Here is a 20,536-nt window from a genome sequence, read left to right on the forward strand (position 1 = left end):
TCCTCCAGACCCAAGAAGGGTTGGAGGCCATGGGAACCGTCCAAAGGGAGTCAGACCGGAGATGGAAAGAGTAGACCCACCTTACCCAAATAAAATCATGCTTTGCAATAATTTTCCAAATGAGTTTGAGAAGGCAAGCTAGGTTAACATCAGTGATCCGGAGAATTCCAAGGCCTCCTTCAAAGGTAGGGCGGTAGATGGAAGACCAATTGACCTGATGGATGAAGCGCGAGGCTTCCTGTCCCTTCTAAAGGAAAGCTGGAATAAGGACTCCATAACATGGATGGAAGATTTGGGAATAGAGAAAATTCTACACCAATAGAGGTAAAAGGACTGAAGCACAGAGCGGATGAGGACCACTCTCCTAGCAAAGGATAAAAGCTTACCCTTCCGAGTTTTTGCTTCTTAGTTTGTTTTTGGATATTATCAGGGGAGGGGGGCAATGGTGGGTGAGCGGCAGGTCAGTCTACCTAGAATGAGCGGGAGACCAAGATAGGCCACAGGAAAGGATCCGGGCTTGAAGCCCGAGAGGAGGAGGAGAGAAGCTCGGAGGTGGTCAGAGACGCCGGAGAGGAATAAGGTAGACTTGTCAAGATTGACCCGAAGGCCAGAGAGGGACTCCGAGAGGGCTGAGAGGATGGAAGAAATAGAGAGATGATCCGCTTTAGAGAAGATCATAAGATCATCGGCAAAAGCAAGATGGGGGAGATTAAGGGACCTGCACTTGGGGATGGGGGAGATGAGGAGATGATCAATCTTAAATTGAAGGATGGAGGAAAGGACTTCTAAGGCTAAGGAGAAGAGGTAGGGAGAGAGCAGGCAGCCTTGGCAGATGCTAACCCTGAGGGGAGCCATTGGCGATAATGGAGAATCGGGGAGACAAGATACAAGTTTCGATCCAACAGATGAAAGGGAGGGGGAAACCCATGGAAGAGAGGACATCACTAATGAAGTCCCAGTGGAAGGAATCAAAGGCTTTATGAAGATCAACCTGAAGAAGCGTAGCTGTGGAGTGAATAGATCTATCAAAACCACAAACAATCTCCGCACAAAGGAGAATGTTGTCCGCGATGCTATGGCTTGAGATAAAAGCCGATTGATTTGGGCTCACGAGGGAAGGAAGCACTTACAGAAAAATTGGTCACTTAAAACAGAAACATTATTAAATGCATACTAATAAAATTGGTGAGTACATTTCATTGCGCATATTTCGGAACATCTAACCTTAAAAAAAACTATTAAAACAAAAAGGTAAATTTTTACATAAAAAAGACATGATGAAAAATAAATATTAAAAATTAAAAGATGATCGTTAATCTTTCTCTATCTTCATTTTCAAAAGACAAGTAATGTCGTAAAGTTCGCATCCTATACTTTAATAGTATCAAAATGAACACTTTCTGTCCTCCTCAAGCTCATTTGGAAGATTGCTACCAAGCATGACTCCATCTTGGTCTCCTGGGTCTATTATTACATTCTCAAACAAGACTCTTTTTGGACTGCTTCTTGTCCCTCTAATCCTTCTTGGATCTGGAGGAAGTTACTTCTCCTTCAGCCCCGTGCTCTCTCCTCCATATCTATCCAAGTCTCGCTTGGCTCTTCCACCCTTTTCTGGCTTGACCCTTGGCATCCGATGGGCATTCTCTTCACTCTTCTCGGCCCCCACTCGTCTTATGAGACCCGCATCCCTAAGACTGCCACCTTTGACACCTTCATTTCCCATGGGGCCTGGTCCCCTCTCCCCCACCCCAGTCACACATGTCTGGAATTCTCTCCCCCCTTTCTTGAACCTTCCCCGTGATACTACCATTTGGTCCCCCTCGCCATCCAAATCCTTCACCACTTCCTCAGCGTGGAACCTTCTTCGCTATCCCCACCCCCTGTCCCCTGGTCCCATTTGGTTTGGTTCAAAGGTCACATTCCCCGCCATACTCTCACCCTTTGGAGAGCTCTTAACCATACTCTCCCTACCCAATCTTTCCTCATTAGCCGACATATCCCCGCCAACCCTAGTTGTACCCTTTGCTGGAGTGATTCTGAGGACATTGACCACCTTTTCTTCTCCTGCCCCTTCTCTCGTCCCCTTTGGGATAAAGCCCTTGCATCCATTTGGCCCCGCTCGAGATGCTCACACGGGTTTGTTCATGATTGGTCTTGGATCTCTAGGAACTTTGCTGGTCACTCCATTTGCGATCACCTTAGCAAGCTAGTCTTCAATGCCGCCATCCATCACATTTGGTGGGAGCGCAACCTACGAAGATGAACTCCCAAATCTTGCTCCTTAGATTTGATTTGAAAAGCCATCTTCTTTGATGTTTCTTCAAGATTGCTCTCCCTTCCCCATCCCACCGTTGCCGACAACCCTAGAAATAGGTTAATTGTTAGTTTCTTGGGCCTCAGCTGCTCTCTCATCTCCTCTTCTTGAGCTCCTTGCTCCTCCCCCCCCCCTTTCTCTTTCCCGCTTTGTATTTTTCTCCTATTGTTCTGCCTATTGTTTTTAATATATTATTTATTCATCCAAAAAAAAAAGATGAACACTTCCTTTTTCATTGTTGTCATCGTCTAAGATGACAACATTGTTTTGAGAATTGATTTCAATGACCACAAGATTATAATCATCATCATCAATGATGATGGCCTTCTCCTTTGACATTTCATCATCATCTTCAAAGATGTTAATGAGATTCTTATAAAATTCACTAGATTGTAGTGGATCTCTTGTGCATTGAAGCTTGAAAGATGGATGTCTAGCTATTAGGGACTCTTGCGCTACTTGCTTGGCTCATTGATTGCTTCCTTGGTTCTTCTTAGCCATGGCAAAAAGGAAAAAAAATTGCCTAACTCAAGACTTTTGAACACAAATTTGCCTCCTTGATTGTTTAGCAGGATGTGTTTTAAATCTCCATTTATAAGGAAGACTACTGATTGAGTCATCCTTATAAATCTCCCTATCATGGTCAACTATTGCTAAGTGTGAGTGAAAATAAAAAACGGGGGGTTGTTAAGTTAAAATCACAACGTTGACCATGATATGGAGATATATATATATATATATATATATATATATATATATATATATATATATATATATATATATATATATATATATATATATGTGTGTGTGTGTGTGTATTTCCTTCTTGTCATGGCTGAAAAGAACCAAGGAAGCAACCAATTAGCCAAGCAAATAGCACAAGAGTCCCTAATAGCTAGATGTCGATCATTCAAGCTTCAACGCGTAAAAGATCCACTACAATCTAGTGGATCTTATAAGAATCCCATTAACATCTTTGAAGATGATAATGAAATATCAAACGAGAAGGCCATAATCATTGATGATGATCTTGTGGTCATTGAAATCGATTCTCAAAACAATCCTGTCATCTTAGACAATAACAACAATGAAAAGAAAGTGTTCATCTTGATACTATTAAAGTTGAGGATGTGAAGTTTGACGACATTACTGGTCTTTTGAAAGTGAAGATAAAGAAAGATTAATGATCATCTTTTAATTTTTAATATTTATATTTTCATCATTTTTTTTTTTAATTTTATTTAAAAATCTACCTTTTTGTTTCAATAGCTTTTTTAGGGTTAGATGTTCCCAAATATGTGCAATGAAATGTACTCACCAATTTTATTAGTATGCATTTAGTAATGTTTCCGTTTTGAGTGACCAATTTTTTTGTAAAACTGCTTTTTATATGTTTTGGCATTGAAAGACCAAGTCTTCGTTTGTAAATGGGTGTTAGATGAACTTATTCTGGAATTATTTATAGAACACTATTAGAACAAGTTGGTGTTTGACAAACTTGTTCTAAAAAATATGTTTCTATTACAAAAATTTTAAATTACTATCACAAATTACAACTTTAAGCATGACTCACACAAATATATGAATATAAAATCCAAAACACCCATGACATAAACAAAAAATTTGGGTTAGAATACCATGAACAAAAGAGAATAATGATAGCGGTGTCAAGAAAACCCTGTTGCCCTGGCCGGGCCTAAACCCTTCCTGAGCCCAGCTCGATTTTTCAACTTCAAGGGCGGTCTTAAGTTTCAAAATAGTGAGCCCTTACAGGTCGGGTTTGGATTTGGCCCTCAGGGATCCAACCCTATGTTAGTTTATTTTAATTATATTTATGTCTAAAACAAAGATGCCAAAGCATGGTTTGTCAGTCGATAAGACTAATAACTTTCAACAAATGGATTTTGGGTTCAATTTTTCTTAGTGACGACATTGTCAATCATTTTGTTTCTTAGGGTCAGGTTAATCATAAATGGGCACGAATTAAACAACTTCTATTCAATTTAATGAAGTAGATCATTAACATCCAAACATACAATCCCATTCTAGTGTCGTTATTCACCACAAACCTTGAAGTTGAGCATCTTTTAACCAGCATTTAAGAAAGTTGCAACATGAGCAGTTGAAGAAAGTTGCAAAATTGCAAATGAAAGATGTAGAAGGCTGGCTAGCTGGGAGGGGTGTTGCACTAGCAAACATCAGATGCTGCTCTTGACATAGTGCTAACAAAAAGCTATGACCCAGATTATGGTGTCAGACCAGTTAGTAGACTGCTTTAGAAGAATGTAGTCACTAAGTTATCTTGGATATGCTTGTACGCAAGGAGATAGATGAGAACTCTACTGATTACATTGATGCTAGTACTCCCATGGGAAAGCAAATTAGTTATAGGGTGGAGAAAAATTGTGGCTTTTTTACTGATGAGGTGGAAGGATGAAGTGTCACACCCCACCCGCCGGTCTCGGTTACCCGCCCGACAACCCGTGGGTGCGATCCGTCACAAGATCCAAGGTTTTAGTCTATCAACAATATTTAAGACAAATAAAGATAATCAAGAGCAAAGACTACTCAATAACTGAATTAAATGAATTATAGGAGTCCAAATACTCCAATAACAATAATAAAGGAAAGAAATAATGAATAAAGGTTTCAGCGGAAGTAAACAAAAAGTTATATCAATTTCTTCCCAGTTTCCTTTTCTAAGTCTAAAAAGTGTTTTTCATGGATCTCAAGGTAAGGTGTTCTCCAATTCAAATCTATTCGCCGAGCAAACTTCCTGACCACCTTCCGCCTCTGATCATCAATAGGTGCGATAAGCGCACTCCATGCAGCTACAGGAGCTCCCGCACATGCTATTTCCATCTCCCACTGACGGTGCCACATCTTCTTCATACGGGATGGTTCCTTCATAGGAAACCAGTCCATCCTCTGTAAAGTTCCTTCTTCTGTGCAGGCTAATAAACAATACAAAATAAAGACGTGAGTTCTAGAAGACTCAGTAAGAAACAATCACAATCCCATCAATGCCAAGATACATGAATAACATGAATGAATGCAAAATATGAATGATACTATGATTTCTAACTATGCAGGTCTCTAATAGTTGACATGCTTTAAATTATACACCAGCCCTCCTCTGGGTAAGTCTCATCACTCTGATCCGGCAAGGACTGGCTACCTCTGTAGGGATCCTGGGAAAAAGGGGAAAGTCCACACCTGGGGGTTGAGTCAACACTCTCTTACCACGACCATTGGTAATGAGTACTGGCGCATGTCGGGGGTTTCTAATCCAATGCAAGGTCATACTGGTTACATGAAGTCCAGATACATCCCCTATGGCACCAACCAACTCAGTTCAGTATCCTTCGCAACCTAGGAGAAAGAATCCTCACGGACTGGCTACCGCTGTTGGACTCTACTCCTTAACCCTATGGTCATCCACATATTATTGGGGTGAATGCTCTCATGATTCCTCACGACACCCGGTCCGATCCTTGGACATCTATGAGCCCTACCCTAACATATGCAACCCTACCATTTATATGACTAACAGTGGACCACAATGTCACATCACGGGTCACTCGGTTTCAATCCCCCTACCGAAACGGTAGTAACATGTGGGGTACCTAACCATGCAAATCTAGACTCTACCTAAACAATGCCATCAAATAGTAAAGACAGTGCTGGAGACATCAACAGGCATGTGTCCCATTCCACAGCCTTCTGATATCCTTAGCTAAGATATCCCAAAATAGATACCTTATCCATCAGAACCATATACCAACCACCATCAATACATAACACTCATAATCAACACAATATGTATATAAGTAAGACAAACAGCAGTAAAGTAATATGATTTCTATATAAGACATATAAACAACAGCATATATAAAGAAATATGATTTCAAATATACACTAGATTAACATATTATAAGTCTATTCAAGAGATAGGATGAATTGTCCTTACCTGCATATAATAAGATTGTCCGTAAAATGAAATCCGATAACTATTATATGACTTTTCTTTCAAACAGTGTTTACCTATATACAGGGTTACAGTAACATATAAGTTAAATGAATCAATTTGAATCAGAACCAAAAACCATTTGGTCTCTGTTTACCAGCCGGTCGCTTAGGTTGAGCGACCGCCCCAAAAACAGTGAGTTTCAATCCGAAACTCAAGCCTCTGATTACTCGTTTTCAATCCGGATTTCGAGTAATCTTGACCTAAGTCTCGAATCTAACACCCCCTAAGCCAAAAGGGTGAGGGAAAACTAACATCAATAGATTACCCAGAACTATCCCCTTGATTGGATTAACCTTCTCACGAAAACAGGGTTTCGTTTACGGTTAATTCATCTCAAGTAGATTAAAAAGAGAGTTAAAAATATCCAAGGGGGTAACCACAAAGACGAGGGGATGGGTTAATACTAATTTAATGGACAAAGAGAGTAAAGGACAAAGGATTAATTCATTACCTCACGCCAGAGAGTCAAAGAAGGAAAGGACTGGTCTCCAAGTCACTGCCAGCACTCCAGAGTCTCTTTCGGAACTTCCCCGCAGCCGTCTAACCTCCCAAATAAGCAACCACGAATAAAATATTCGTTACTTGGGCGAGGGTTGCCTTTTCGGGAATTTTACCCTATTTTGCCCCCTGACTTCTATAAAAGGTTAATCCAATCAAGGGGATAGTTCTGGGTAATCTATTGATGTTAGTTTTCCCTCACCCTTTTGGCTTAGGGGGTGTTAGATTCGAGACTTAGGTCAAGATTACTCGAAATCCGGATTGAAAACGAGTAATCAGAGGCCTGAGTTTCGGATTGAAACTCACTGTTTTTGGGGCGGTCGCTCAACCTAAGCGACCGGCTGGTAAACAGAGACCAAATGGTTTTTGGTTCTGATTCAAATTGATTCATTTAACTTATATGTTATCGGAACCCCGTATATAGGTAAACACTGTTTGAAAGAAAAGTCATATAATAGTTATCGGATTTCATTTTACTTGGACAATCTTATTATATGCGGTAAAGGACAATTCATCCTATCTCTTGAATAGACTTATAATATGTTAATCTAGTGTATATTTGAAATCATATTTCTTTCTATATGCTGTTGTTTATATGTCTTATATAGAAATCATATTACTTTACTGCTGTTTGTCTTACTTATATACATATTGTGTTGATTATGAGTGTTATGTATTGATGGTGGTTGGTATATGGTTCTGATGGATGAGGTATCTATTTTGGGATATCTTAGCTAGGGATATCGAAGGCTGTGGAATGGGACACATGCCTGCTGATGTCTCCAAAGACTGCCTTTACTATTTGATGGCATTGTTTAGGTAGAGTCTAGATTTGCATGGTTAGGTACCCCACATGCTACTACCGTTTCGGTAGGGGGATTGAAACCGAGTGACCCGTGATGACATTGTGGTCCACTGTTAGTCATATAAATGGTAGGGTTACATATGTTAGGGTAGGGCTCATGGATGTCCAAGGATCGGACCGGGTGTCGTGAGGAATCATGAGAGCATCCGCCCCAATAATATGTGGATGACCATAGGGTTAAGGAGTGGAGTCCAACAGCGGTAGCCAGTCCGTGAGGATTCTTTCTCCTAGGTTGCGAAGGATACTGAACCGAGTTGGTTGGTGCCATAGGGGATGTATCTGGACTTCATGTAACCAGTATGACCTTGCATTGGATTAGAAACCCCCGACATGCGCCAGTACTCATTACCAATGGTCGTGGTAAGAGAGTGTTGACTTAACCCCCAGGTGTGGACTTTCCCCTTTTTCCCAGGATCCCTACAGAGGTAGCCAGTCCTTGCCGGATCAGAGTGATGAGACTTACCCAAAGGAGGGCTGGTGTATAACGTAAAGCATGTCAACTATTAGAGACCTGCATAGTTAGAAATCATAGTATCATTCATGTATCTTGGCATTGTTGGATAATTGATGGGATTGTGATTGTTTCTTACTGAGTCTTCTAGAACTCACGTCTTTATTTTGTATTGTTTATTAGCCTGCACAGGAGGATGGACTGGTTTCCTATGAAGGAACCATCCCGTATGAAGAAGATGTGGCACCGTCAGTGGGAGATGGAAATAGCATGTGCGGGAGCTCCTGTAGCTGCATGGAGTGCGCTTATCGCACCTATTGATGATCAGAGGCGGAAGGTGGTTAGGAAGTTTGCTCGGCGAATAGAGTTGAATTGGAGAACACCTTACCTTGAGATCCATGAAAAACACTTTTTAGATTTAGAAAAGGAAACTGGGAAGAAATTGATATAACTTTTTGTTTACTTCCGCTGAAACCTTTATTCATTATTTCTTTCCTTTATTATTGTTATTGGAGTATTTGGACTCCTATAATTCATTTAATTCAGTTATTGAGTAGTCTTTGCTCTTGATTATCTTTATTTGTCTTAAATATTGTTGATAGACTAAAACCTTGGATCTTGTGACGGATCGCACCCACGGGTTGTCGGGCGGGTAACCGAGACCGGCGGGTGGGGTGTGACATGAAGAGTTTCTAAACATCAATGTTTAGGAAAATTCAGTCAAAGTGATGTCGGGAAAAATAATTATTGACAGAATAAGGGAAAGAAATATTACATTGACTCCGTTGTGTCTTTGAGTATTCAAAACCATGCTATATTGCATTTATTGTTTGTCAGTTTATGGGAAAGACATGCTTATTTGCCTCTATAATTAGAATTAAATAAAGTATATAAAGGTAATCTGGTTGTGTTCCTTTGATAAGTAAGGAAAAAATGAAGAGCATTTACCAAAAAGGGGGAAAAAGAAAAAGGAAAAAAAATTAAGAGCCATTCACATAACGCGAAAACCGCAAACGTTGTTAATGACCAAAATGTACTCTGAAGAAAATGCTTGCTTGTGAATTTACAAGGCAGCTGCTTAGAATCAAAGCCAGCAACCTAGTAAGAATTTACATTTCTCACCTGCAACTCATTCTACCACTGTCCTTCAAACACATTTTAGCCCACCTAAGAAGAAAAGAAAAAACCTATTAAATCTTTTTGGTACTCGTCTGTCAAACTAAAGTTGCTTTGTGAACCTTTTAAAAGATTAAAGAAATCAATATCTAATTGATCAAAATGAGCTTACACATGATTGAAACCCAACTCTGAAGGCCAATGTGATATCCAGATTATTTACACTTCAATGAGAAAAGTCCTCACTCCCAACACCAATGCTGGACTTATCCATTATCAGCACATTGTACTGCTCAACTCTTGCCCTGTTCTCTGCCCACCATTGTTCTGCTTGTTTCAGGCCAAACCACTTCCGACTGCATTTAGACATTTAGACATTTTAGGTATCAAGGCACAAGTGCTGATTTGCTTAAAACAGATGAAATAATCTTGTTTCTTGTCTGGAAGTCAAACCAGCAGATGAGAGGGAGGTTGGGAGTTGGGAAGGAAGAGACATGCTAAAAATTTATGGATCAGAAAGGATGAAAATGAACCATAGGGAGCTACAATATACCAGAAGCAGACTTGCTTTAGATCTTTAAAACCCCAGCTAAGGATGTAAGCATCATATACACACCAGGCTCATCTTGCTCAACCCATTCAGCCTTGTGATTAGTTTCATCTTCTGTTCTGTTCCCATTCCTGGTAGTTGCTTCTGAATGGCCCAGTCTGTTGTGATTGGAATTACAGTTACCGCTGGTGCTGTATCCATTGGGAAGTACCATGCTTGTGACTCCATTGGTATCTGATTCATGGGAAGCTGTTGGACTGCTGAGCCGGTCAACTGATGCAGCAGAAACATCCACTGAAGCAGGACTGGAACCAAAGGAAGGTCGTTTGCAGTTGCGCACTGCTCCCACCGGTAACCTTTCAGCCATATCCTTCAGCAATATGAATATTAAAAAGACAAGAAGTCAGCAGCAAGCACTCAAATGAGTAGAAGCAATAGTCATAGAAGCATCCCAAGAAGAAACCCCCTACAAGGAATAGCAATACAGGCCTCTGTCTTCCAAACAATTACATTCATGGTTGTACCAGGATCAAGCCCCACAACAAGCATATACCTTGTTACAGTTTCTCTAATAGTCTATTCACTTCTTTGAGATGATAGCCTCCAGTGAACTGCCGTTTGATCCACTGCTGAGATTCCTTGTGAAGCCAGAATGAAGGTTTAATTTCCAACAAGTTAAGAAAACTTAGGAATGTCAAAGGCAATATCTATGAAACTTGGAAATGCATACCTTAAAAAGTGCCTATGAAACGAAATTTCTTTTTCACTTCTTCAAGACAACACCAAAAGAACTAGTGGAATCAAAGAGTTTTCAGTGATGAACACCTAGCAAAAGGTCCAAAGTGATGTTGGATGAAAAAAATAAAAAAAAAAATGAAACATGATCAATTACTACATCTAGAAACTGGTCAATAGCTCATCCACTAACATGTAAACTTTAAATTACAGAAACATAAAAAACCAAATGCAGTGACAAAATATGTGAAAGGGTGGTTCATAGAGTTGATACTGCCTACTTGTTCACAATGCCAGCACTCTTGTGAAACATCACACATGCATCAAACAGAGAGGCAAAGACATGAAAGAAAAATGTTATATAGAAAACAGGGGCTCCTGTGGATATTACCAATTGGTTTTGTAGCGAAGACTAATCCCTGAAATCATTATAATGAGCAGTAGAGTCATTGTGCTTAGGACCCCAAGAACTACAAAATTTTTCATCAGGGGAATTTTTGGCTTTGACTATGATTTTCAGCCATTATAAAGCTTCAAGTTAATCAAAAGCATTCAAAGGATAACTAACAAAAATTACATGATCCAATTCTTCGCACAGACAGGGATGGCTGTTCCTTGTGCTGTCAGGTGAATTAAATAAATGTCACCATTAGTAGAATGGCTTTTTTTCTCCGTATTTAAGGTCTAGGTGTTCAGGAGATGTGCATGGATATTTTTGCAAATAAAATGTGTATGTGGGTGCCAAGGCCTCAGATGAGGAGCTGGAAATGTTTTTTCAATAATATCTTTTTTGCCTGGAAATTGCAATTGACTGAGGGTCATATTGAGGATTGCCTCAAGCTCAGTTTCTAAATATTCAGCCAGTGGAAAAATCATTTTTAGTCAAAGAAATCACAAGAAGGGTTAGGAAGATTTCAGCCAAAAATTCTGGCCAGAATCTAGTCTATTTTACTGTTTCACGTCGTTATTATTCACATGAGTATTGTCTATGTGCAATCTAATTCACATGGGGTTAATAGTTTGATGAAAAATATATGATTGGCTGATAGATTTTGCTGCGGAGATTCCAAAGTATGCTGTTTTAGAATTTCCTATCTTTATGTTACTAGTTTGCTTGGATAATCAATTAGCACCTTAGTGGTTTCTGTCTTAGGCTTCCTATTATCGATTTTTCTAGTGATTCTCTCCGTTAAAGAGTTTATAGAGAGTTGTTATTATTGTTATTTAGTAATCAGTGAAGATGTTAGTTAGTTGCTATGTATTTTTTATTTTTGCATTTTTTTTTTAAACAATATAATGCTGTAATAGAAGAGAAGACAGATGGCAACCTTCTATTGGACAGCAACCACTACTCTGCTCACAGCAGAGGTGCAGAAGGGACAGTCCAGGTGGCAGAAGAAGATTGGGAAGAAGTGTAAGAGTTTGTTAGGATTGTTCGGTTATGTTAGGGATGGGGGAGAAGAGTAGGGGAAGGAAAAAGCAATAGCAAGCAGTGCTTGTGGGAGAGGGGAACCTCTCGGGAATGGTCTGGGTATGGGGCTGTTCTTGGTTATCAGGGAGTTTTAGTTTGTTTTTCCTATTTCCAGAATCAACTATCAGTTAGTAGAATCAGCTTGTATTCATCAGTGTTAACTAATAAGTGTTGCTCAGTGAATTCAGCTGTTATCTCACTGCTATTCTTACTGTTCTGAAATTATAGTTATTCAGTAGTAATTCCTTCATGTTTGTTACTGGTGGAGATTAATGAGGATTATGTGAAGGTTCTATCACGTTCTAATCCAATGTCTTCAATTTCTGCCCACCAAATTTCCCTCCAGTCATCACCATCAAAATTCCAGTAGCAACTTGTGACTCTATTCGAAAGGCTTAGGCAAATGTTTTCTGAAGAAACACTGACAAGGATCCTGCCATGCCTTGGTAATGGTGGTCCCACCTTTGTCAACCAAAGTGCAAAGGCATTCTTGGCTTCAAAGACTCAAGGACACAGAATCAAGCTTTTTGACAAAAACCACTTGGAGACTATGGACACCTGATTTTTGCTGGCTAGGTTTCTGAAGTCCATCTACTCCCCCTACTCCAACTTTCTAGATTCAAGACTTGGAAATAAACCCTCCTGAGAATGAAAGTCTTCTACAGTGAAGGGAACATTTAATGAAGAATCCGTTGTGGAGAGTTTGAACTGGAGATTTTGGGAAAATCTGGGAGGATAACTGTGTTCCAGCATTACCAAATTACATGATTCCACATGAGAAACCAGTTGGATGCCCCTTAAAGTGGATCCCTGAGTTGATCGATCTACTTTCCAGGTGCCAGAGAATAAATCTTCGTAGTGAATGGCCTCATCTGAAGCTACTGGAGTTATCTGAAAAATTCTTTGGGTTTGTAAGCAAGAGAACATATGCAAATATGAGGCCCTTAATGGTTCCTTCTCCATGAAAATCACCTATAAGCTGATCTTCAATGCCTTCCAAGATCAAGTCTCTGCAGACCCCTCATCATCTCAAACACAACACTGGAACAAGTTCTCCATTCGGTTTGGTACTGCATTTGGGCTATTAACACTCTCCCAAAATTAAAAAAAAATTATGTGGTGGATGTGTGCTAATGACCCAGCCTCAGGTGAGGAACTCCTAAGGAGAGATGTCCCCATCGAACACTCATGCACAAATTGTGGTGAGGGCGTTAAAACTGCGGATCACCCCACACTGGGCTGTGAATTCATTAAGGTTGTTTTGTTCGCAGTAGCTCGAATTTTTCAATGGCCAGTTTGCAAGAGCAAAGCTCTTATTGAGTTGTTGGTGCGTCGGGATGTCCTTTTCACATCAAACAAAAAGCTCCACCTATGGCTTACTTGAAGGTTAACTGTGATGCACCAACAGGAAAGAATTAAGATAGAGGTACATAATCTATTTTGCATTCAGAGATCACCACGGATGTTTAGTTAAAGCAATTCTGGGTGTTGCCACTTCCAATCGCCAACTCAAGGTGATGGTCTCACCTTCACACATGCTATGGATCTAGCAATCAAGGATGGAGCTCTGAAGCTCTACATGGAGTCAGATTGCAATGAGCATTTCAACTTGATCAAAAATCCCTGTTTAGTTTCTCCTTCAGATTTTCAGCTTTTTTGACATGATATTCTACATCTTTGTAATTCCTTTGAGTTCAATCAATTTTCTCATAGTTCCACCAGTGGCAAATGCAGTTGCCAACACACTGGCTAGGAAGACCCTCTCTAACTTGTGTATGACAGAATGGCACTCTAGTCTTGGCTTCATCAGATTTGTTGGATGAGGCTTTAGGCCACACATATGGTTCCTCTCTTCAATAAATTTCCCTTCTACCCAAAAAATAAAAATAAAACCATCCAGTAGACCAAAAATCAGAAGTTCTAATTAGGGAACTGCTGCCATTATCTTTTGACAGCAACCCCAGAAGTTGTAGAAACTTTCAGCAGTCTCTACAGCCTGTCATCATTCACTTCAACTTGAGCAAGTTTTAGGTCTGCTTTGGCTACTATAATAACCTTCTAATTCTGAACTTATTTCAAATTTGATTTGGTGCCCAAGTATCTCTACTATTTTATCAGATAGTGATATCATGCTTGACTGTTACCCTTTGGTGTACAGTCTTACATTCTTGAGATTTGAAGATGGGTTATTGCTCCTGTTTTTTACTTTTGTGTGTGTGTGAGCGCACGTGTGCAATGGTCTCACAGTAATAATATGGGAGTTTGAACAATCGACGAGGAGGGGATCTAGACTCATTAGTAGTGAACAATTAAAATGTCGACAACGTGGCAACATCACGAGAAAGACCAAAATCGACGGTGAATCTATAAAGTCCAGATCCTCTATCTATCAAGATAGAGGAGGTTTGAGCTCCCCTCACACATTTTTGCATTTCACAACATTAGAAAGGGACTCGCTGGAGCTCTACTTTTGATTCATTTTGTCAATACTAAAAAATGAGTCTCACCTCTAATGTGTGGTTAAGAGGTTTAAGAGTAGAATAGACCTGATTCAGATTCTACCTCCGTGGTGTGGAGTTTAAATGCCCTTTTACCGCACATTTTGTGTGGAGCCTACATCTTACATCTTAAATTAATAAAATAATTTAAAATAAGCCCCAGTGGGTCTACGTGGCTCCACAAATGTATAGTATAAAAGCACTCAAGGGATCCGGGTCCCAGAAATCTATAACCACTGTAGTGGGTCCCTGTTACATCTTACCGGTAAAAACGCGTCAAATTGTCACTGGAAAATGCTTGTCCCTTTTTTTCGTCGGTTATGGAATTTCTATTTTTCAAATGGTTAGTCTGAAAGATTCCTCCATTTTATCTTTAGGAGGGAGTGGAGTGCAACTATCTTCGGAACACGCTACTTATCTGTCTGAGCGAACGCAGTTGCGACCTGATCTGAGCAAGGCTTCCTCAGAAACTAACTTCCCAACATCATCTAATCCACTGGGAAGATTCAAAAATCTTCTCTACTTAACCAGACAGTAACCATCTTCCTTCTTCTTCTTCAAATATTTTTTTCTATTCTTCCCGTTGTCAAGTGGTGTTGAGCACTTGAAGCTCACCTTTGCATCTGTATCGGTGCGGTTTTGGAACAGGGCAACATGGATATCGATTGGGATGATTTCCTCAAAGGTATGTTGAAACCGGTTATGGCCACCGCTGTGGTTTTAATGGCTGTGGCTCTGTCGATGGTTCAGAAGCTTGGATTGGCTACAGAGATGATCTATTCCATCGTTAGGGCTTTTATTCAGTTGTCTGTGATCGGATTCGTGCTTCAGTTCATTTTCAATCAGCAGAATGGTAGTTGGATTGTCGGTGCTTACTTGTTCATGGTTGGTTTCCAGTACTTTTAGTTTCTCAATTTTTTTTTTTGATTTTGCTTGTTTCTAATGTCTTTGAATAGATTGCGGGTTATTAGGGTTATGACCTGTTTGAAGAAAAACTTACTCCGGATTTTCTTTGGCCGTTAAATTCGTTTTTCATAAATTCCCTTTCAGCTGAACTAGCTGCGAAGTCAGAACTTGTCTGCAATACACTTGACCTACATGACAATCAATCTTCAGATTTGGGAATTCATGAAATATGTGACTTTATCTCTATATCTTGATTTATATCAGCTACTGTTATGCTTCAGCCTTTCAATTGATAGCCAAGACTCTGTCTTTAATTCTGTTCTGTTGCTAATGAAGCATAATTGTGTACTGCATTTGGAATCTTAATTTAGTCTGCTTTGTTGCTCATCACTAGACATAGTTTCTTGGTAATACAATGTATTCCTATTCTTGGTCAGTCGACTCAGTATGATTTCTTTGAACTTTCTCTAACCTTTCTGACACTCATAATCACTAAACCGAAGTGATCTTCCTTGACACTGTGAAGTCAAAGGTCATCTTAAAAATGTGGATGCAGACTGGCAAGTTTGTCTAATGAAGCGCAATGGATGGGAATGAAATATTATTGGGAGGGTATTCTGCTATTCTTGTGGACAATTTATTTAATCCTACGGTGCTGCAAGGATATTAATCTTGGAAAACTCTTATTGCTTTTTCCGTGATTGTTTCAGCTCTGCTTCTATTGTTTCTACCCAATTAGACAATATGATTATAAATTGTACTAAACACTCATATACTATGATTAGATAGGAAACTGACATGAGTTTACCTGAATATGGTATTCCCTATACCTTTAAATGTTTGTAAACAAATTAACATACTTTACCATTGAAGGGTTGTTCAGTCGGTAGTAACTGGTACCTCTTAGTGAAGAGGTCACAGGTTCGACACTCCGTGTGGTTATATGTAATAGTCCCCACCCCCTAATATAAAGCTACCAATTCTAAATCCCCCCAAAAAAAATGAACATACTTTATCTCGGAAAATTAGAGAGGTTGAGAAGAAATGAAGAGCATCCTCTGCATGCTACTCTTGAAACTCATTTGCTGAATGGCCTCCAGTTGATAATTCACTTTTAACTGATTGGTGCATTCTATTTGTGTTATTGCAGGTCTCTGTTGCTGGTTACACTGCAGGACAACGTGCAAAACATGTTCCACATGGGAAGTTCATCGCTGGTGCATCCATTCTAGTTGGAACAGCAATTACCATGTTCTTGCTTATTGTGCTGAATGTTTTCCCCATCACACCACGGTATATCATCCCTGTTGCAGGCATGATGGTTGGTAATTCCATGACTGTAACTGGTGTAACAATGAAGCGGCTCCGGGATGACATCAGGATACAAAAGAACCTGGTTGGTCTAAGTTGAAGAAAAACTCTTTATTTTTCTCTTCTGTTTTTTTTTTTTGGTTGGGGGGGATCATTCAGGGAATTCTGAGCTGTTGCTGTCAATGCGAGAGAAAAGCCTTCGGTTTCCTCTTTTTGATTTTTCAGACAGTTTCCTTTGTAGTGAGCCCTATCTATATAGTTATCCTAAGTTTTCTAATTCCTTTTGTAGGTGGAAACAGCATTGGCCCTTGGAGCAACTCCACGGCAAGCTACACATCAGCAAGTAAAGAGGGCTTTGATTCTTGCACTCTCTCCTGTTTTAGACAATGCAAAGACCGTGGGCCTGATCTCACTTCCTGGTGCAATGACTGGTCTTATAATGGGAGGAGCTTCTCCTTTGGAGGCCATTCAGTTGCAGATTGTGGTGATGAACATGCTTATAGGGGCATCGACTGTCAGTAGCATTATGTCGACATACCTCTGTTGGCCCACCTTCTTCTCCAAAACTTACCAGTTGGAGACCAAGGTCTTCAATGCAGAGTAGCCTGTCTTTTTTTTTCCTCTCTCTTCCTGTCTCCTAACTATGAGCATTTGACTTGTTTGTAAGCTATACTAGTGGTACATTGGACAGTGAAGGGAAGATACTCTATGTCTGCTGAGACTTTTTTGTACATCAGAAGCAGTTGGGTTGGCTTCCTAAATTGAATAACATTGTAATGGCTCGTTTTGCAATCATTTCGAATTGTAGAAATTACTTATTTTGCAATCAGATACTTGTATTATGAGACTGTCTTTGGCGCAATTCATTTAGTTGACCCAAGTGGTCCTGTGCTTTTCTTTCTTCAGTTGTGTAATTGTTATCTGCACGACTCTAAAAGAGAGACAGTATGAAGTATTGATTCTATTGAATAATGATCCCTGGATGTCTGTATAGCCACAGGTGGTTTATACTTGATTAAGCAAAATATGCATGTCATACATGTGAGAGACTTTTCATGTTCAAATGACTAGAACCTAGAACAACTCCAACCATTCGGTTCATCCCTTTCTTTCTGTAAGTCAATGACTGACAATATTCTAGAAGAAAAAATTCTCTATGTTGTAGTGAAAATTTGTTTAGGACTTCCTGGTTCACTCCTGATCCAGGTCTGGTTCTTGAAACCACAACAATGGTAAGAGTGAGCCGCCTCTAGGGACGGGAAGCCACCTCTAATGATTAAGTCAACTCAGATAAGAGAATCAGAAACTCCCCTTGGGGAATAAATGCCCAAGGAGATGAAGAAGAGAATGTTCTTCAAGCGTAAATGCAAGAGAGTAATGGTTGGAGTATTCAAGTCTTACCGTTGCTCAGGCATAGTGATGGTTTATACAACTGGTCCATACCTAAACTGATAGTGGACGCTCTGTAGCCCTTAAATGAGCATGGCTTAGATGAAGGGTGAAGATGACTTCTTGGAGAGGCTTGCCCAGCAAGCTAAACTGTGTGATCTTCACGACAACTGGATATCTTGTTGGTGAATCAAGTGGTCAGCAACAGATTGATCCTGATGTGACACCAATCCACAGTTGGGGGGACAAAAGGTGTTGATGCAATACTCGAGGCAGACTTTGGACGAATGAGAAGCTTCCTCACCAGCAATGAGCATTTAATGATTCTCAACGCATTCAATGCTGAATTAAATATTGTGATTGACATCTAAATAAGGAGACGCTGAATCTCTTATCTGCACTACTTTTGCTAGGAAGTCGCATGAGGACAGTTGTGTGTCACTACATGGTCTTCTTTGCAATTTCTCAGCTAGTATCTCTTCCAAGAAGTACCAAGTCTAAAAATTACCAGATGAATCATCTTGGGCCAGATTTGAACCCTTTACTTGGTCCAAATGATCTACTCTAGTTCATTGGCTTGAACCATAATGACTATAACACTATGTCATCTTTAGGTGTAGTTCCATAAAAATTTAAATATATGACATGTTTCGCCCCTAACCTTAAAGACGATTCAAATTGTTCACTTCATACTATGAGGCGTTAGTCTTTACTAATTGATTTAAGCCCTTGAGGCTTTAAGGAGATAGATTTGTAAAAACATATCAACAACATTTAAGGAGATGGATTTGTAAAAGCATATCAACAACATTTTCTTCTTCTTCTTCTTCTTCTTTGATAATAAGAACTTCACTGGTTGTGAGGTTACTCATGGTTGAGTCGACAACAAACTCTTAAGCTATGGAATGGAAATAGGCCAAACGGTTAGATACAATACTGATTGGGCCCTCCTTGCCAAGGAGTTGGCAATGCCATTTTGTTCCATTGAAACATGTGAAAACACATAGGATTGAAAAGAAGCACACAAAGAAAGAACATCCTCCAAAACCAGTTGGGCGAGCAGTCAAAAGAACTGTGCCACTGAGTCGTCAAAGGTAAGAGATGATTGTCAAACAATCTTTAGCAATCTCCACCATGGTCACACTAGCTTGAAAACAGAATAACATATAGAGTTACATGCAAATGATGGGTGCAATAGTAACAAATAGAAAACTATGCTCCTCTCACACTTTTCCATTACACATAGGAATAGAATCCACCTTTGAATGATGATAAAATGAATTTGAGATAGAACTTATCGTGAATTTTATGTGAATCTCACCCTTATTGTATAATGAAAAAGTGTGAAAGAAACACAGACCTCCACTCGGAGGAGGAGAGGATCCGGACTCGTGGGTGCACTTGCTCACGCAGTAAAAGAGCTTGATGCGATGAGCACTACCTAATTAAATGCCATACACCTTGTCCAATGGTTCTAAAAGGAATAAGTGGGAAAAAAGAAAATTATAATAATAGTGCGAGAAAGGTTCAAAGTCCAACATCGATGAAGGCATGAAGGAGAAGGTAGCGATGTGCGCATCATGCCAAACAAAGTTAAAGACTTTTGACCAACCCAAACTCATTATGGGCCAGGTGATGCATGCAAAATACATTAAAGACATTCCTTTTTTTTTTAATGTTGTGTCCCAAATAATTGTTCATGGGGTTGGAGAAGTATACTGTCAAGGAGGGATATTCTCAGATAGGGCATTATCAGGTAACTGGGAAATGATGCTAATATGCATATTTTTAAGGACCCATGGCTTCTCTCTTTGCCTTTCCACTGCATTAGTAGTGCCCCTTTGGGACATAGTCCAACTTGGGTGCAGGAGCTTATTGATTGGGACACTTGCCATTAAAAATTATCTTTGCTTCAGTCTCTATTTTCTCTAGGTGAGGTTCAAGCTATTTTAATAATCCATATATTGTCTCCTGATACTCTAGACTATTGTATGGGACAAACCAAAGGATGGTAAGTTCACTATGAAGTCTGGCTATCATCAATGTTTAGCTATGGCTGATGACCAAAATAATATTGCTTCTTCTTCATCATCTTCAATGTATTGAAAAATTATTTGGCAGATTCCTACTCTTCCAAAGATTAAACAATTTTTGTGGTGATCTTCATATGAGACTATTGCAATTGGGAGCTCCCTTTTCTTAAGGAACGTTTCACTACCCCGCTCTGTCTAATTTGTGGTCATGGTTCAGAGAATGTATGTCATGTCTTGTTCTTTATCATGCAAAAGAGTGTTGGAGACTATCTCCCTTCTGTATTGATACATTTGATTTTTTAAAAACAAATTTATTTAATTGGATGGAATTTTTCAAAATAAAGTTCAATAGTTATGACAATTTAATCT

General features: G+C 39.6%; 1 protein-coding gene across 1 annotated transcript; it reads left to right on the top strand.

Moving 5' to 3' along the window:
• The first annotated feature begins 14,928 nt into the window (after positions 1-14,928).
• Positions 14,929-17,721, top strand: LOC149023361 (protein ALUMINUM SENSITIVE 3-like). Its single transcript, XM_089143904.1, has 4 exons — positions 14,929-15,062; positions 15,177-15,413; positions 16,585-16,830; positions 17,035-17,721. Exons 2-4 carry the CDS (start codon positions 15,183-15,185, stop codon positions 17,347-17,349), a joined length of 792 nt encoding a protein of 263 aa, XP_089000030.1. The 5' UTR covers positions 14,929-15,062; positions 15,177-15,182; the 3' UTR covers positions 17,350-17,721.
• Positions 17,722-20,536: the final 2,815 nt, after the last annotated feature.

Source organism: Hakea prostrata, chromosome 2, assembly GCF_041222555.1.
Source record: "Hakea prostrata isolate BN-2017 chromosome 2, UWA_Hpros_2, whole genome shotgun sequence".
Taxonomy (NCBI): Eukaryota; Viridiplantae; Streptophyta; class Magnoliopsida; order Proteales; family Proteaceae; genus Hakea; species Hakea prostrata.